An 18,620-nucleotide genomic window follows, 5' to 3' on the forward strand; every position below is an offset into this window, starting at 1 on the left:
GACAAATCAGTACTGCTCATACAAGTAAAAAACATTTACTAAAAATCAGTACAAGTTGTGGCTGCAATGACTAATTGCAATATGTATGTGGACAACTAACCGCATATTCAATAATTTGTACACATTGTATTTGATTGGTTACATGGTGTATATTATTTCAATCAGATTGTACATTCACTAAGTACGTATGTACTTGCCATTCATTGAAGTAAACTATTTATCTAATTTAATGTACTCTCATAAGCACTAATGGTCAATTTCATAGACGATTGGAACAAATAACCATCTAGTAAAAAATCTGATATAAATGTTATTAATGACTAATATGCTATATGTTCCAATAAACACGGTGTACATCACATACCTTGTCTAGGCAAAATCTTGCAAGTTATCAAAAGCTACGCCATACTTTAAAAGCAATTACAAGTAGTAAAATTTATACCTTGCAATAAGTTACACCATACTTTAAAAGCAATTATGAGTAGGCAAATATCATTGTAATCATGTTATGGGATATCTTGCAACAAGTGTACCTTCTTGATGTTGTCAAGCCATCATAATCCTTGTTTAGGTAGACTTTCCGAATACTGAGACCTTTGATAAAACCATATATGTGAGCGATGGTCGCGTAATGTCACAGTTGTGCACAATAACTTTCCGATAATATACATGTTGTTAGATGACAGTTACGGTTTATAGTCATAAATATATGCATTGTGAGTTAGGCATTGAAGTGTTGTACTCCCTATTTCATTCGTGTAATTTACAATAACTCACTTTACTTATCTTTTATCTTTGTATGTGTCAATCTACTGTGATCTGAGCGCCCATACACAGTCGGTAATACAGTTTAAACTATACAGTGTCACTGCTATCCTGCATCAAGAATAAAAAAAAAGAAAGTAACAATGACCTTCACACTCTCCCTGTTATTTTATATGCCAAAAAATATTCTAAGTCATTTAATTCGTCTATTGAGTCAAATTTACAAACACTTGGCATGCATAAGTTCCCTGTGCATATGTCCATCAAGTTGGCTCTCAGTGTATCTAACTCGTATGATTTCCTTGTTTAGGAGTTTTCGCCAAAGTTTCAATTTCATTATTCATGTCACACTGTCTTAAACAAGTTGCACAAACAAAATCATGCAAGTAAATTCATCCCCCTTCTGTCACAAAGCAAGCCAAATAGTGCAATGAGTTTGCAATATTCTTACCTTTGGGGTTTAGTCCAATTCGATTGAGTCTATCTCTGCTTCAGATCTCACCAACTTTCGCCTTTTTGCAGCCTTTATGAAAAATTTTTGTCCTACAATAATTACTTCTTGTGTCCCCTCAGTATACTGATTGGTAACACTATATTTCTGCAACACTTTCTCCAAAAACCTCTCATCTGAAACTTCCCCATTTGGGGTAGGAATATTATTTTGCTGATACTCTGGAATTGTGAATGAATGTTCACAAGATATGTTTTTGGAGGGAGACCAAAATTCTATTTCATTTGATGATTTCACATGAAGAGTCGTGCCTCGTTAATTTGAGCGGAAATTTTTGGAATGGACAGCTGAGGTATTTTAACGGAGCCCGTTAGCCCCTCAAATGTTTTTTTATTTTTTTCCCTACTCACTTACTGAAACGTCGTTTTCCTCTGCTTTTGCCCCCATTATACGTGGCCTGTTGCAGCCTTCTCATTTCCTTTTGTGAGAGGACTGCTCAAGGACGGTCTGCCTGATGACCGCTCCTGCCCCAAATCCATAAAAGTTGGATCTAGGCCATCTGCACTTCTAACAGCTAAGATTAGCCCATCTGATACGAACAAGAGGAGCCACTGGAGCCATGATACCAACCCTTGTTCATGTCATTCATTTCCATCCAGATTTGAGGACAAATCCTGCTCAAGTGGAGGGGACTGATGCGTGCACGGACCTTAGCCCAAGTAATGACCCAGTCCGAGTTCCATTGGGCCCAGTCACACGTGCACGAGCCAAGCTCTTCAAAGAATCCCTCCAAGCCCTTGTTCGAATTGTCCAAAACCAACATGGAGTCCATAGAGATATTGAAGGCTTGAAGGATTTTAATCGAGTTATCTACACCATGACCCAAGCCCATGAAGACTCAAGTGGGCTTCCAAATGAGTTGGCCGAATAGGGCCTTAGGCCTTAGTAGTTATTTAGCAATTGATTAGTATTTAAGTAAGAGCATGGGCCTGCCCATCTTGTCCCAAGACCATGGGCCGACTTTTCCCTTTCCTAGTCCCTTTAGGGTTTCAGTCACTTTAGCCTATAAATAGGCTTGCTTTGTAAGGTTTTAGGGGGACGTTTTATCAATAAAGTTTTGCATATTTTCGATTCTTCTTGAGAGAGAGATTCGACCCCTTTACTTGCTTTGGCAAGGGTTTTGAGCAGTCTTGCGTCCTGTCCTAGATTGTTCTACCGACCTATTCCCCTGGAGTATTCACCTTCATCGGAGTGTCGTCTACCGTCTTGAATCAAATCGTGTCGTCCGTTTGGTTCTAGATCCCGCAATTCCAAGCGTTGGACGTCCTCGCTAGATCCTTGGGCAAACGTGCTACGTGTCTCGAAACGTGTTGATCGAGGAACGTATCACCATCTGATCTTGATCTCGAGTAGATCTTGATTTAAATTTTTAACAATCCAAATTTCAGGATTTTCTTTAGTTTTCAACCTGAGAAAGCAAGAGACAAATTTTGCAAACATTGAAACTATAATCTTTTTCCTTTTTTTGGTAGAATCGTAGTTTTGGTCCCCAATATTTGATTAGAACGTCAAATTGATCCCCCAATATTTCAGCCAAGACAAATCTAGTCTCTGAAGTTTGTAATTTTAGGTAGATTTAGGATAATTAATAGGAATAGAACCATGATGAATGGTTAATATCAAATTGCTGGTAGGCAACAATTTTGATTTTGTACTTTTGGTCCACAGTATTTTCATTTTGAATCATTATATTTTTCTAATTTTTAAATAATGACATTAAGAGTTTTAGAATGAATGGAGATACAAATTAGAATGAAATAGTATTAAATGACTAATAAGAAATCTAATTAAACTTCTTTTTCTTCTTTTTCTTCTTTTTATTTCATTTACACATGCTAATAATATGTCATATGTTTCTTTTCTTTTGCATAGTTAGTCTCAAATTTGGTAATATATGTATGTTATTGCTTCTCACCATTAATTTTTTTTAAAATCAAAACGGACTTCCCATTAATATCAAAACAATGGTTACACTAGATGGATGCATTCATATACAGCCCAAGACCCGTGTGCGAAACGATGGAAACCTTAACCGATCCATTCTAATATCCCCCCTGATCAATCGTGGAAGATCCGAAAACCTGTTGAACACCTGTCCTGCGCTAGAGTCAGCACCAAAATTTGCCAGACGATTAGCCGATGCGTTTGCCTCCCTGTAACAGTGTGATGTCGCGTGAAAAAATTGCTTGAACATAAGCAATTCATCCAGATCTCTCTGCAATCACCATGGGCAAGCACTAATCCCTTGAACAATTTGAATCAGGGTGAGAGAGTCAGCCTCTAAGTGTAACTCCAAGTACCCCTGAGCCACACAGTGTCTAACGCCCAGCAGAAGCGCTCGAAATTCCGCCTGCATGCTGGTCATCATCCCGAAGTGCTCCGAATAACCGAACACAAAATCTCCTTGACTATCCCGCACTAGACCACCCCCACCACTCCATCCTGGGTTCCCCCGAGAGCACCTATCTGAATTTAACTTATAGCCTCCCTGCAGGCCTACCTAGCAGACTGACCTAATAACAATCCTCCTTTGGCGATTACCCAACTCGCGAAGCATCCCTTCCCATGCGGAGGCCGAACGCTGCACCCCAGGGAATTGTGCCTGAAGGAAGTCATGCAGTAGCTGGACTATCCGACTCACCGTTTCCCTGACCCTCATCCTCCGACCTTCAAAAACCCCCTCATTCCTTGCCCTCCACAATTCCCAGCAAATCACCAAAGGAAGAATATTATGTAAAAACTTCAAAAAGACATTATTCCCCCTCCTTAACCAGCAAGCCCAAACCATATGTCGCACCGTATGCTTCTCACCATTAATGAAAACATTTTATATGCACAACATGATCATACTCTAAATAACACATCTTCGTTAAATAAGTTATACTTGGATGACAATATTCAAAAAATAAATAAAACATAAAGTAGTAGAAGAAAAGGAGAATTCTAGTTGTATAATATAAGTTTATTATAGTTACTGCTACAAAAAATATTGCATGTCTTGTGTACGTAAAACTTCAAATTCTTGTAGTTAGCCATTGTACTTATAAAAAATAGTAAAAGTAAGTATCAATGTGAAGTGATTTTAGGAAATTTTTTTTTAAAAAACTTTTATTTTTTGTTGTCTTTCCTACCAATTGAAAACTAACATTCCAATATTATAATTTTAAAGCATTTATTTTAATATCTATGTACGTTGATAATCATTTAGTGGTTCATATAATGTGTATGAAATGCCAAATTCATTTCAAATTCAATTGATAACCTATTCAAATGCCAAAAAAAAATTTAATTTACAAAAATTATATATTCCTTATATTTTAAAGGGAAAGTTAATTAAGTTGTTTAGTTATCATTAGAATTAAACTCATTATCAAGTAATTATTTGAGACTAACTATGCTAAAGAAAAGAAACATATCATATATTATTAATATGAAAAAATTAAATTAAATTAAATTAAATTAAAAAGAACATAGTTTTGTAGTAGAAAGATTAAATTTGGTTTACAAGTTTGGTATACAAATTTAGTTCTTTTGGTGTGGTAAAGTTAAACTATCAAAGAAATAAATATATGCAGGCATGACTTTATTTTCATAATTTATAGGAGGAAATTTGTATGTTTTATGAACACATGGGCAATTTGCTACTGAAGAAACATTACAAGGGGCAATGATCACTTGTCATGTGTGTCAAAAATTAATTACTAGAAATCTAAAACCTGTAGTAGTGGAAGTCCACGTCGAACCCACAGGGAACAGTTGAAACTTTCAATTTCCTTTGTTAAAATAGTAAATAGTAAACAGGGATAACTAAAACTACCGCTAAAAATAAAACAATAAAAATCGAAGATAAAATTAATAGATAATGAGCCAAACCTAAAACTACTGCTAGAACTAAAACAACTACCTCTAGAACTGAAACAATAAAAATAGAAGATAAAATTAATAGATAACAAGCCAAACCAAGGACATGAAGATCTTTATTCCAATTGATCATCAACTCCTAAAGATTCAACTTTTAATCAACTATTTGGCCTAAGTTAGCCAGGACGCCAATAATAACTCGTAGATTCTCTGAATTCAAAAATAAGAATGACGCACTCAAATTGTATTCTTGTTATTAGACAATCCAGATATTGATGCAATTCCAATTACTCTCATAATAGCATTAAGAACCAAGAATCAGTCAAAGATGACAATAACCCATGACGCATGCAGTTATTTAATCAACACCATAATCCGCCTTAAGGGTTCACAAAAGGGTTGTTACCCTTATTTGCCACATAGAAATACCAATACATGACAATAACGGATCAAGATTAGTATTTTGACATGAAGAATACATGTAGAGAGAATAATTGGCCACTTACTCTACTATACATGCATCAATATAGAATAAAATCAAGAAAATACAGATAGCAAATTAAAGATTGGAAAGATCAAACCCACCCTCACAATCGTTGGAATAAATACTTCAATCCTTGGCTTGAATAGAGAATAGGTTAGATATTTCTTTTAAGAGAGAAACAGAGCAGTTCATAACCAACTCTACTTCTACTTATTCTAATCTACTCCTAAGAATATAGAATATGAGAAAATAGCGGCCATAGGCCATCTCCCTATTTGGCTCCCCTTGACGACTGTTGTTTCACGTATTTATAGGGCCTTCTTTGTGACAACCCCACCTCCATCTTGGGCGTACCCCAGGGTTTAGCGGACCGCCTACCCAACTCTCGCCAGGACTCGCTCACTTACTTCAATGAAACAAGTTATAACCTTAAAAGTAAATAAAACAACAGTTCCAAACTTAAAATATACATTGATGCTTAAGTTGAGCTCCAAGGCCCATACATTCCCAAATATCCCAAAATTTTTAACATTCCAGATACATTCAACCCTAATCGAGCACTAGCGCAAGTACAATAGCAAAAATTCAAAAACTAGATAATGCTAGCATGTACCAGCCTCACGCCCTTGGTCGTACCCCCTGTAAGGAAAGCAAAAGATTCTAATAGAATGAGCCAAAACTCAGTGAGGTTCCAAAACTTCATGCAGACCCAAGTAGCAAGTTGACCATTATATAAAATCAAAGTAGCGAGTATAAAAGTTCATAAAAGTGAGCAATAACACTTCAACTAACAAATCTCAAAATGAGTGAGTGTAAAGTTTTTGAAAAGAAACAATAATACTACAAGTAACAATCATTTCAAAGTATAAGGATACAGATGACTCTCAAGAGCCAAATTCCCGCTGCATTTTTTGATCCGAACCCGTTGACACTCCGTCAATGTTTGAAGAAGTAAACCATGACCGTAGATCTCCACTTTACACCAATTTTCATTCGCCAATCAATCCCCTACCGGGCCCGAAATCCAAAGTAAAAGTGATGGTAATACTCGAGTATATCGAATCCAGTGGACCTAATCCAAAGGATTATACAATAAACAATAAACAGTAATATCTATGGTTCGCCAGTCTCCTCGACCAAACCCTTATTAGCTCGATTCGACTGACTAACCAATAGGGTGTGGATCCAAGAAGTGAGCCAGGATGACAGGCACCTTCTACTCGGGTTGAGTGTGGTACATGCTACCGCTCAGCATTTACAAGTCAAGTACAAGATCTCAAGTAGTATTCAAGTTATAAATATGTATATCAAGTCAATAATAACCAGTAAACAGTAAGAAATCACATTAGGGCAAGTGCGATAAAGTACACCCTTACCCGCTCAGACAAATCAAGTATTTCTTTCAAATATCAAATTCAATCATGCACTTGGAAGCACTCACCAAAGACTTAGTGCTTTTCAAGATCACGCTCAAGTGTAACTCCTTAGTTGGAGTCTAAATCTGCGATAAAATATCATTTAAGAGTTTGAAATCAACTAGGGTTCGAAACATAGGAGTTTCATTTAAAGAAAATCAAGTAAATGAAACTCGTTAAAGTAGTATTCATTTCACTTATCAAACTCTAGAAAATTCATGCTTGCTCGTTTGGTTTCGATAAAGAAGTGATTAACACTTTTAAGTTCACAACTTGGTTTAAAGGACGAGAAAACCGTATTTATAGCAGTCGCTATTTTCGTCTTTTAAAGGGTACCAGTTTTGGCAAAATTTCAGCTTATATACCTCTACTAACGGAAACTTGAATACCATAGCCAATCCAAGTTCACTTCGACCTCAAATTGTCTCTCAAGTTTCAAGTTCACTCGCTTATCCTTCGAGCGAAAATTTGGACAGCATGCCCTTTGTATTTATCTATTTTCCAGCCATTTATGGCTTCATTTTTTTCCTCAAATCAGCTTAATTCAAACACACAAGCAAGTATATCAAGATAGCCCTTCTACTAGGCTAAAACCATTAAATGATAACTCATTTCCAACAAGTAACTATCCAATATCAAAGCTGGAAACCAATTTAAAGAAGAAATTATAAGTGGCAGATTTGTCATACTTCGGTGTTTTGGTCATAACTGTAGCTAGGTACATTGGATCGAGGTAAATTTCATGGTGTTTTGAAGATAAGACGTAGGCCTACAACTGTAATGAAGGCATCAAACCCCAGTTCAAACATTATCAGGGTTGAAATTGGCAAAAACAGACACATAAAAATTCTGTCGGAGCCAAAACAGGATAACTGAACAGTTTTGGTAAAATGGCTATAACTTGGTGTAGAAAAATCAAAATTGAGCTCCGTCAGTGGTGTTTAAAACTTGATTCATAGAGGTTCCAATGGTATAAAAATCAGGTTCTAGTTCATCTCCTACAACTACCGGCAAGCTCAGGAAATTGACTGAAATTCGCCACCAAATGCTGAAATTTCATCTTTTGAAGCTAAAAAAGCACAATCATGCTACTAATCACCTCACAAATCCATATCAAAGCTCAATACTAACATATTAGAGATAAACATCATAAATCAAAGCTGAAAAATCACAAACCCTAGTTGAAATTCGCTAATCTTCACCAAAACTAGAGTATCATCCAACATAATTCAAGATTCAAGGCATCTATCCCATATTTTGCTAAAATAAGAAAGAAAAAGGGAGTTTTAGACTTATACCTTCCAAAACACTTGAAGAAAGTAAGGAACCAAACTATTTCTTTCAAAACTTTCACCACACCTAGCTTCCTAAGCACCAAGACACAAGTTTAATTGGTTTAGATTTGTGGTTTTAATTCAAACAAGACAAGATTCAAGGTTGTAGTTGGAGGTTTTCTTCCTCTCCTTTCTCTCCTAAACTCACGGCCAAGACATGAAGAAATGGAAGAAAAATTGGACAAAAGGAAAGATAAGAAGAAAGGAAAATGTCTTGGTCAAACTTCCATGGATTGCCAACACTTGCCACTTCAAGATTTCTTCTTATTTTTTTTTTCTTTCTTCCCTTTTCTTAGTCAACATTTTCGGCTGGTTTAGGGCTTAATCTAGGGTTAATTAGTTGAAATAAAAACAAGAGGATTAGGATAAGAAAGTAGTCGTCAAGTGGTGTACTCAATCGGTAACAAACGGTGCACGTCGGTTCAACCTTATTTTCCTTAACTCTCTCGTACTTGTGTTTTAACTTATGATTCACTAACTTATTATTAGCACTTCTAATCACACACTTCCTCTTATCTAATACTCACTATTATCCACCAAATTTAGTACACGTACCTCACAAGTGATCACACTACCAAAATACGCAAAAACCCTATTTTACCCTAACTATAAAACTAAGGGTAAAACTCTTAATTCTATTATTTATTACAACTATTGAGGGAGTAAATGAGTAGTAAAGATAATATAAAGTAATTTAATCAAAATAAAAGGGAATTATAAGAAAAATATAGATCAATTTTCAAGTCATCACACTCTCTCCCTTTAAAAGAATTTTGATCTCGAAATTCATACATTTATTTGGAAATCACTCAAGAAATTTTTCTTGCATAACAATGGAAAACAAGAATCGTACCTTCTACCACTGTAGACGGATTAAGTACTGATTAGTGGTTTAAGGAGTATACTCTGGCAGGTACTCTGGGTTTATTTCCTTCTACATTTGGTTATTTAAGATTTGACCTGAGGGGATAGGTTGCAAGCTGGTGCTCAGCACTACCACATCATAAACATTTTCGGGTCTTTCTCCAACAATTATCCTCAGTATGGTTGATTTTTCCACAATATCCATAAAGGATTGATGTTTGATCTCCTTGTGAGACACCTCTCTGTTGTCCTCTCCACCTAGGGCTCCTCTCAGAGTAACTCCCTTGGATATTTCCAAAATTCTCACACCACTAGCTCCTCGACCCACCTTAGAGGGTGGCATACCTAGATCACCTTGTTCTTGCCCTTGGTCTCCACTAGACGCACCCTTCTTTCTTGCATGAAAAGCCTTCACTTGAGCCCGTGCAATTTCTATCCTTTGAACTTTCTCAAGAACCTCCGTGAAAGTATTAATTTGTGCAGCCGCTAGAGCCTCTTGTATCTCTACGTTCAACCCTTACACAAACCGCCTCACCCTTCTTTGCTCCGTAGCTATCAATTCAGGAGCAAATTTTGATAATTTGGATAAACTGAGTCTCATATTCAGATACACTTAAACCTCCTTGACGTAGCCTAATGAAATCATCCTTTCTTTTCTCCTGGACTATTGGTGGAAGGTATTTTTCGTTAAATTCTCGCACAAAGTTCAACCAAGTCCATATTGTCCGTTCTCTCTCCCACTTAACTCTAATTACATTCCACCAAGCTCTGGCTGGTCCCTTAACTTGAAATACCACAAAATTCACCTGCCTTTCCTCCGTATAATTCAATGCAGCGAAAATATTGATCATTGCTTCTAGCCATCTCTCGGCTACCTCAAAATCTGATCCTCCAAGAAACTTGGGAGGAGAAAACTTTTAAAACCGCTCTAGGATCCCATCTTCCCCTATTTCAGGGCCCGTAGGCTGATTAACAGGGATTTGACCTTGCTACTCTACTAATCGAGCCCCAAGATGATTCATTGCATGACAGGCCTTTGCAGCAAGTAAATCATGTTGTGAATATCAAGCATATTTTTATGTAGCAGGCAGTTTCAGGTCATTATGAATGATTTCTTGCATTCATCTGCTGTTAGAATCTAATTATGTGGAGTTATTGGCCATAAAGTTACTGCATTCAAATGAAGGCAGGTAAGTCTAATATTCAAAAACTAAAAACAAAAAATATTTATTATTGTTTTTGTGCCTACTTACGGTTGTAAGTTGTGATCACCGACCAAGGAGGAAAGCCCCCAGATGATTCATTGCATGACAGGTCTTCGCAGGAAGTAAATCATGTTCTGAATATCAAGCATATTTTTATGTAACAGGCAGTTTCAGGTCATTATCCCCAAAGACGTCCATTAGCCTGAAATGGTTTTATCCATTCGCAATTCTTCATAACCCCCAAAGATGCCCATTGGCCTGAAATGGTTTTTATCCATTTGCATTATACACTCAAAGCAATTCAACAACCAAATCATCCTTTTTTGGGTAAGGATTAAAGTTTCAGTTAGCTATAGTAGGTTACCGCCAGAAATAATGAAACATTATGTCTGAAAACCAAGATAGAATAAAAATACAAACACAATAACAGATAGCTAGTCTTTTATTTCCTTTTTTAGGACTAAGGTAACAATTTTAAATCTACCCAATTCCTTGGCAATCATGATATCGTTCCCCATCAATATTAGTAAACTTCTGCATCTCCATTTTCTTTTAAATACTCAAAACATGCAATACATGTTAATGCGGTTTGATGTCCAACAAATGCCTTCACAATAGAAATGCCTTCACAATAGAAAGGCCTTCGTCATTGCATCAACAGGCTTCTTGATCTGATTATCTTTGTAGTATAGATATGCTAGTTGGTCCCATGCCTCCGCAGGAGCCTTCATTCCACTCACAACAGCTTCGTACCAGTGCTGCTGCCTCTCCCAGCAGTCTCATTTTAGCATAAGCATTAAACATGTCCTCAAAAATATCCAAGTCATGAGCGGTGGTTTTTCACAGACTCACCTTCCTGGAAAATGTTTTCAGCTCCTTGAATGTCATCCAAACTGATTGAGAATCGTATCATGTCATGATGCTCTGAGTTGCTTACATAGCCCCTCTTGTTGCACAGATGCCAGAGTTGACGACTTCATTCTAGTTCTTGCTAGTCGAATGCAAATGCATACCAAGGAGAAGTTCATGAATGTATACCGTACACTTTGCTCCCCCCTTGAGTGTCTCTGCCTTGTTTAGTATCTCAGAAGACTTTTTTACCAGGCTAGCTCTTAAGCATTCCTTTGCTGCCATGAAAAGAAATGTTGTATCCCGCGTGAACTAGAGCCTCTATCTCGATTTTCTTCAAGAGTTTTCCTGTGGCTTTAGTATAATAATCAGTAGCATATGCTTTCAACAAGACGTAGTACTCAAAGTAAAGTTGCTGCAACAAAATGCCTTCTGTTTCCATTTCTTCCAAAAACTTCTCAAAGTCTCTTAGTCTATCACAACTCAAATTAGAGGTTAAGCACTTTCATGTATGATAACTTTTGTGTTACAACGAGATGCTGTCATTCTCTGCATAGGTTCCTCAGTTTTCTTCATACAATACAAAGACAGAAACATCGCACGCCTGGACCACTACAAGGAAATCAGGTGGTGGTATTTCACATCAATCAATTTAAGTCCTCTTGTCCGATGCAAACTTTAGGCTAAATGTAACATGATTGAAACTTTCTTCAGTACAATGCCTTTAAATTTGTGGAGCATAATGGCTTCTAATTACGAGCGGCAAACATCACATCGCATAGGAATTTGAACACAAATTACAACTGGTGTTGTTTTTTTTTTGGGGTTGTTTTCCTTGTTTCATCTTTCTAATGCCTTCTCCGAGAGGAAACAAATGGTAAGTACCAAATTTAATCAAGACAACTCCATGATGTGGAATCCAATAATGATCAGTTGGTGCTGAACAAAACAGAGTGCCAACTCCATGATGTGGATTAGAGAAAGGGCATAGGAAAATAGAAAGCTAGCCAGCCCAAGAAATGATTTTTCAATAATTCAACCACTTCTCGATCTAAGGTTGGTACTCCTTTTGAATAAGTCACATTGCATATCAGGTAAAAGCAAAAGCTTTTGGGCCACTGCTACAATATACAGATTACACCACCCCAGCTAGCACTAGCACTCATGGTTCAAAGTCGTGGTCGTGGTTGCGGTCGCGGCCCAGATCGTTCCATATCGGTCCCGGCATATCGGTCGCGATTTCGGTGAGACGCAAATTTTTGAAATATTGAATATCCTAAAAATTAAAAAAATATATGATAAAAAAATAATTAAAAAATTAGCAAAAATAATAAAAATTCGAGCTGATTCGGGATGACTCAGGATGACTCGAACGTTTCTATCCGTCTCGGAGACGTTTCGGCCAAATTCTCGACGATTCATTATTTCGGAGTCATTTCGTCCCGGTATCAGATCGGGAAGCCCCGTTCTAGTGACTCCTCGGCTGAGTCTTTGAACCATGCTAGCACTAGCAGGAGGGACCAAAGGGTTTCAAAACTGCACTAAATAGCAACGTACCACCACCATTTTCACAAAACTGTCTATCCCAGTAGTAAACAGATTCGGACCACAAATTAACCGCATCTGCATTTGGTATCCCATGGAGGCAAAGAGGCAGTGGAATCCACTGACTGGCACAACTATTTCCACGTCTCTCTCAATCCTCCCAAGTACCAAGTCAGGTTCCATCAAATTTATGAAACCACCTAATCAAGTTAGCTAAATGATTTAGTCCACCAGTATTATAATATTGCACTGCGTAAACAGGTCATAAACAAGGTGTACTTAAGATGTGATTGCCCACAAATTGGCTGGTTGGCAGTTCTATTAAAGAATTTTCAATTGACTAGGAATCCGATGCCAAGTGTTCCCTCTATGTTTGACTTTCTCCCAAATAAAAGAGATTTCTCATCCCCTTCATCAGAGAAAAAAAAAAGAAGAGAAGAGAAATGTTGTCCAAACTGAAATATATACTAATTGAATAACTTCCATTAGTATGATTTAATCATCCATGATTATAGTCAATAACCGGAGACATTAACTAATTTGGAGTTCTAAAGGAGGGAGTCAGTGGACCGAGTACGGAAGAAAAGGAAAAGATGTGCAACCCCACTGAAAAAGTACGACTTAGTCTTCAGTTTCCAACAGCAACAGCGAGCAAATCTCACTAAACAATTAATTTTTTATGATGTTGTCCTAATCGCTCCATAATAATATCTCAACACGGCTATCCAACTGATCGTTTTGACATTAAATTCACATGTCTAAAGAACCTTTTAGAAAGAACTTCAAAATACACCATCTGGATTTATTTAAAAAAAATAAAAATAAATAAACGATATTTTAAAGACATCAATTATCTGCGGATTTATTTATTTTTTTCCCTAGAATAGTAGTCCCTTTTATGTTTGAAGCCACCCATGCATTTCAAAATTTTTGTGAAATCTTTTCTATATATATATATATATATATATATATACATGTATAGAAAAGAGGAATGAAGTTGAATAGTTGACAAAATGACCATAATTTGTCAACTTTGGTTAATGAGACTAATAAAGCATTTTTCAACGCGTGAGTCGTAACACATTGAAGACCAAGTACAGAAGAATGCGCAAGTTCAACCACTGAAATGTGCGACTTAGGTTCCATTTGATAAAACTGAATTTGAATTTTGAAATCTGAATACTGAAATAATTAATTTGCTGAATTTTAAGTACTGAAAAGAAATATATGAATGTCTGAATTTTAATGTTAAACCTATTTGTACTATTTGATAAACATTTATAACTGAATGCTTAATAAGTTAAATTTGACAAATTTGCCCTTATATCTTTTCATCCAAAAAAGAAATAGAACATATGATTTAATTAGCTAAAAATGTTTGGTATGAAAATGATAATATTTATTTTTAAATCAAATTAATATAAAAGATTAAATATATTATATGAGGAGTATGGAGAAAATGTGAAAATCATTCACAAGGGAGAAAAAAGAAATAGAAAATCATTAGATAGAGAATATTAGATTGTTTAATTAGATAAGAATTTTGAACATAATTAACTAACAAGGGTAGATTTGGTAGATAAAATAAGGTAATTGAAATAATTCTATTGATTCTTATCAGAATTAAGCATTTAGTTAGGATTTTTGTGTTGAAAAAATATACATAAGTTCAACACTACTTAACAAGTTTAGCAAATGGATTTTTATTTATCAAACACTCAAAACATTTGAATGTCTGAAAAAATTCAGATTCAACATTTTTTTTATGTTATCAAACAGACCCTTAGTCTTTGTTTCCCCTAAGAAAATCTAGGGTTTGTTTGGATTGAGATAATTTCAGATAAAATAATTTGCTTCACAAATTTCAATCATATTTTTATCTTTTCAATCACCTTTTTATCTCACATACATCACATCACAAAAAATGTTACAGTAATTATCTCAAATAAATCATTCAAATAAACTCCTATCCAAACAAACCCATATATATATATATATATATATATATATATATATATTTCTATGTTGCACTTAAACATGGTTTAAAAAAGCTAAGTACGGCTTTTATAGTCATGGTTGAACTAACAAATTTTTCGAATCAGCATGTATCTAATAATAACACCTTTTAGAACTTAGAAAAGACGCCCTACCAGTTTACCACAAGTAGCAAAAATCTCAAACTCCAGAACACCGACAGCTGTGAGAAACATGCTCAGTACTGTACTGTACTTAGAGGTGGCAAATTAACCCACTTAATTAAATTTACCCATACCCGTCCATGAATAGATGGGTATGGGTATCTTAAATTTTTATATATGGATATAAATGGGTTACCCAATAATATAAATGGGTATTATTGGGTAACCCATCAAATCCAATTAACCCATTTAAAATTCTCTTTCCCCCAAGTCTCTTCTTTTCTCCCACCCATTTTTTTTTCAAAATTTTCATTTTGTCATGTTGTTAACTACTTTTGTTTCATTATTATTATTATTATTATTATTATTATTATTATTATTATTATTATTATTATTATTATTGTTTGTTGGTTTTATCTTATTATTTTATTTTATCTTAGTTTGTTAACTTGCTTATTTTTCAGCATTACTAATTTATGATAAATTTTAGCCTATTTTCTTCTCTTTCTAAAATGAAATTTTAAATTTATATATGAAAAAAATGTTTAGGGTTCAAAATTTTTGGATTAAGTTTTTATATTAATTTTTATAGTACTTAGTTCAAATTTTTATATTCTTATTATTCAATTATTAAATAATAGGTAATTTTGTGATATAGAGTATAAATGAAAAAAAATTGGTAATTAAGTTTATTGAACATTATAAATAAATATTTAAAACTAATGATGGATACAAAGAGTGGTATAAATTGATAACTTAGTTTGCAAAAATGAATTTAAATGAGTTTACAAAAAGTTAAAATAAATGGGTTATAAATGGGTAATTGGGTTACCCAATTTATTTTTTGATTTACCCATTTATACCCATCTAATTAAATGGGTATAAATGAGTTGACTCACTTATACCCATTACCCATTTTACCCAACCCAAACCCGCCCAAATCACCCATTTTGACACTTCTAACTGTACTGCACATTTTCTCAGGAAAACAACAATTTTCATCGACTCACCTAACTGCACCTGCATATTGCATAACAAACTACTATTGCTTTTAGCTTTTAATAGAGGTGAGGACAATCTAAGATTAACCTTTTTCATCCACTGTTAATTTAAAAAGCCTTGTGCTAGTATGAATAACTTAACCCGTGATGCTCATTAATTTACTACTGGTTACTGCTTCTTACTCGTCAAGGTTAGTCCATAAATGAATGAATAGCTTTGGAAGCAACGAGATTTGATTTTTGCAGTAATTGTTTTGCTAACATATATATATATATATATATATATATATATATATATATATATATATAGGTTACGTCTACGGTGGAAAGTTCACTTTTCTGCCCATAGTCGGCAGAAGCAATGCAAGGAGGCCAACTGTGTTTTCTGGAGACGCACAAAGATGGACAGAGAAATAATGTACCGGGCACTGGAGAAAGCTGATTGTGCTTGGATGAAATAATGCAATACATTTTAAAATTACAATAAAAGTCTCTTAAAAAAATGTTCATCATCTAATGTCCATTACTTAGAAATATTTTGTGAACACTCCAATCGAGATGCGGGTCCAATGAAAAGTGAAGAGCGAAAAAGTGAATCTCAAAGAAACGTGGAAAACAAATGTACGGAAAGGTAGACGAAATTATTGTAATGGAAAATAGGTGAAATTTTCAACATTATTTAATGAATTTTATACATGTTAAAACAATATTGTGGTAGTTTTTATTTTTTAATTTAGTTTGATATTTAAAATAATTGATGCGTAAATATAAAAGGAAGAGTTGGGATATCAAACAGGATTAAAATAAAGGAAGATGTGCAATTTTGGTCCCCCATGGTTTGGTCTACAAGTTAAACTGGTCTATGATATTTTGACCAAAATAAATATGTCCCAAATTTTTTATTTTAGGCAAATTTAGGGCAACTAATACAAAACTACAATATCTAACGGTCAAAATCAAGTTAGAATTAGTCAAAAGTTTGACTTTATATTTTTTTGGTCTCTAATATTTGAAAATTTAATCAATATGGTCCCTTATGTTTTAAATAATTATATTTCAAATGAAATAAAATGTGAATTAGATTAAATGCATAAAAAAATGTGTTCTAAATCTCATTAAAATCCTTAAAAGTAATCCACATTGTCAAAACATATCATTTAGCCTAAAAAACATCTTTTCGTTAAATTAATTACAAATAAATGATAACACATAAATTATATATAAAAGAAAATTTAGTGGAAAAAAGAGAATTTTAATTTGAGTATATAGTAAATTTAATTGTAAACAGTATAACACAAATTGTTGTACGACTTGTGGATATGAGTTTCAATCGGTTATGTTTAGGCATTGTGATTATAATAACAAATAAAGACAATTACCAATATAAAGGATTCATATGAATTTTTTAAAAATTTATTGGTATTTCTTCTTGTCTTTCCTTTATATTAAATCAAATATTTCAATAATACAATTTAATGTATTTATATTTATATGTTCATCTTAAATTGATAATTTTATTGAATAATTTAAATAATTATAAATTTTTTATTTCAATTGAAACGTAATTGACAACTAGTTGAAATGACAAAAAACAAAGAAAAAGAAAATATTATTCAATCAACTCAATGACATATAGTTGTTTATATTATAATAGAATATTTAATTAACTATTTTAATTTATCAAATATAAGTATTGGGCATTAGGTGATGAACAAATTTTTAAAAAAAAATTTATTGTAATTTTAAAATATATTATATTTTTTATCCACGCACAACCGGCTATCTCCTGTGGTACCCAGATATCCTTCTTTGTGCGTCCCCACTCCCCACACAGCACAGTTGGCCTTCTTGCATTGCTTCTACCTACTATGGGCAGAAAAGGTGAACTTTCCACCTTAGACGTAACCTATATATATATATATACCTGGTGACCGAAGCATATGCCCAGAACTTTCTTCTTCATGGAATCCAATTGTTTGAGCAGATTGAGAAGCCTGCAGATCCAGACATCAGTCCCATGAGCATCACTGAAACTTCCAGTGATGACAAACCCATCAAACTCTTTAATCTCTTCGTCATCAGGGAACTCACCATTGGCCACACGAAACACCTTCCAGGTTTCACCTTCTTCCCCCAGCATTCTCACGAAAGCTCCAAAGTGCTCTCCATAAATCTTCTTCACGTTCTCGGAATCATCCGCACACAGCAGAACCCCAAACTTCTTGCCACCCATTCTTAAATTTATATGAGGAGATTGTGGAAGTGTGGGGAAATAAGACAACTACAGCTTTGATTGGAGACGGTGAAAATTTAACCAAAATCACAATGAACAGGAGATTCCCTGAGTTCGAAACTTACGAAACTGCCACTGTTTGTAAGGACTTCTGACTGCGATTTATGCTTTCTACTTTTGCTTTAGTAGGATCACAACATTTCAGCTTTTTTAACGTGTAAATGGTGAATTTTAATGAAAAGGTGACTAGTAAAAAGCAGAGTGGAAAAAACAGGGGACATCAGAAGCCTTCCTTTTGTTTCTTTTAACTTCTTTCTTTTTTCTTCACTACACTATAGAACTTCACCATTTGTCTGTTGCAGTTCATTGAAACTCTCCTTTTAATGCAGCAAAGAAGCCTTCTAGTAGGTTTAGA

General features: G+C 34.7%; 1 protein-coding gene across 1 annotated transcript; it reads right to left on the reverse strand.

The window, feature by feature from the left end:
• Nucleotides 1-9,304: 9,304 nt before the first annotated feature.
• Nucleotides 9,305-18,205, reverse strand: LOC113729034 (putative glutamine amidotransferase YLR126C). The gene is made up of 2 exons (XM_072077620.1): nucleotides 17,897-18,205; nucleotides 9,305-9,691 (listed from the first exon to the last, which is right to left on the reverse strand). Exons 1-2 carry the CDS (start codon nucleotides 18,203-18,205, stop codon nucleotides 9,305-9,307), a joined length of 696 nt encoding a protein of 231 aa, XP_071933721.1.
• Between the last annotated feature and the right edge of the window lie 415 nt (nucleotides 18,206-18,620).

The sequence above is a fragment of the Coffea arabica genome, chromosome 2e, assembly GCF_036785885.1.
Source record: "Coffea arabica cultivar ET-39 chromosome 2e, Coffea Arabica ET-39 HiFi, whole genome shotgun sequence".
Taxonomy (NCBI): Eukaryota; Viridiplantae; Streptophyta; class Magnoliopsida; order Gentianales; family Rubiaceae; genus Coffea; species Coffea arabica.

What these genes read in the sequence shown, in the direction of transcription:
- LOC113729034 (XM_072077620.1), bottom strand. Translation starts at nt 18,205, where the DNA reads ATGGGTGGCAAGAAGTTTGGGGTTCTGCTGTGTGCGGATGATTCCGAG. An exon ending in GCATATGCTTCGGTCACCAG is followed by an intron (nt 9,692 to 17,896) that starts GTATATATATAT and finishes ACTTTCACGGAG; the next exon opens with GTTCTTGAGAAAGTTCAAAG.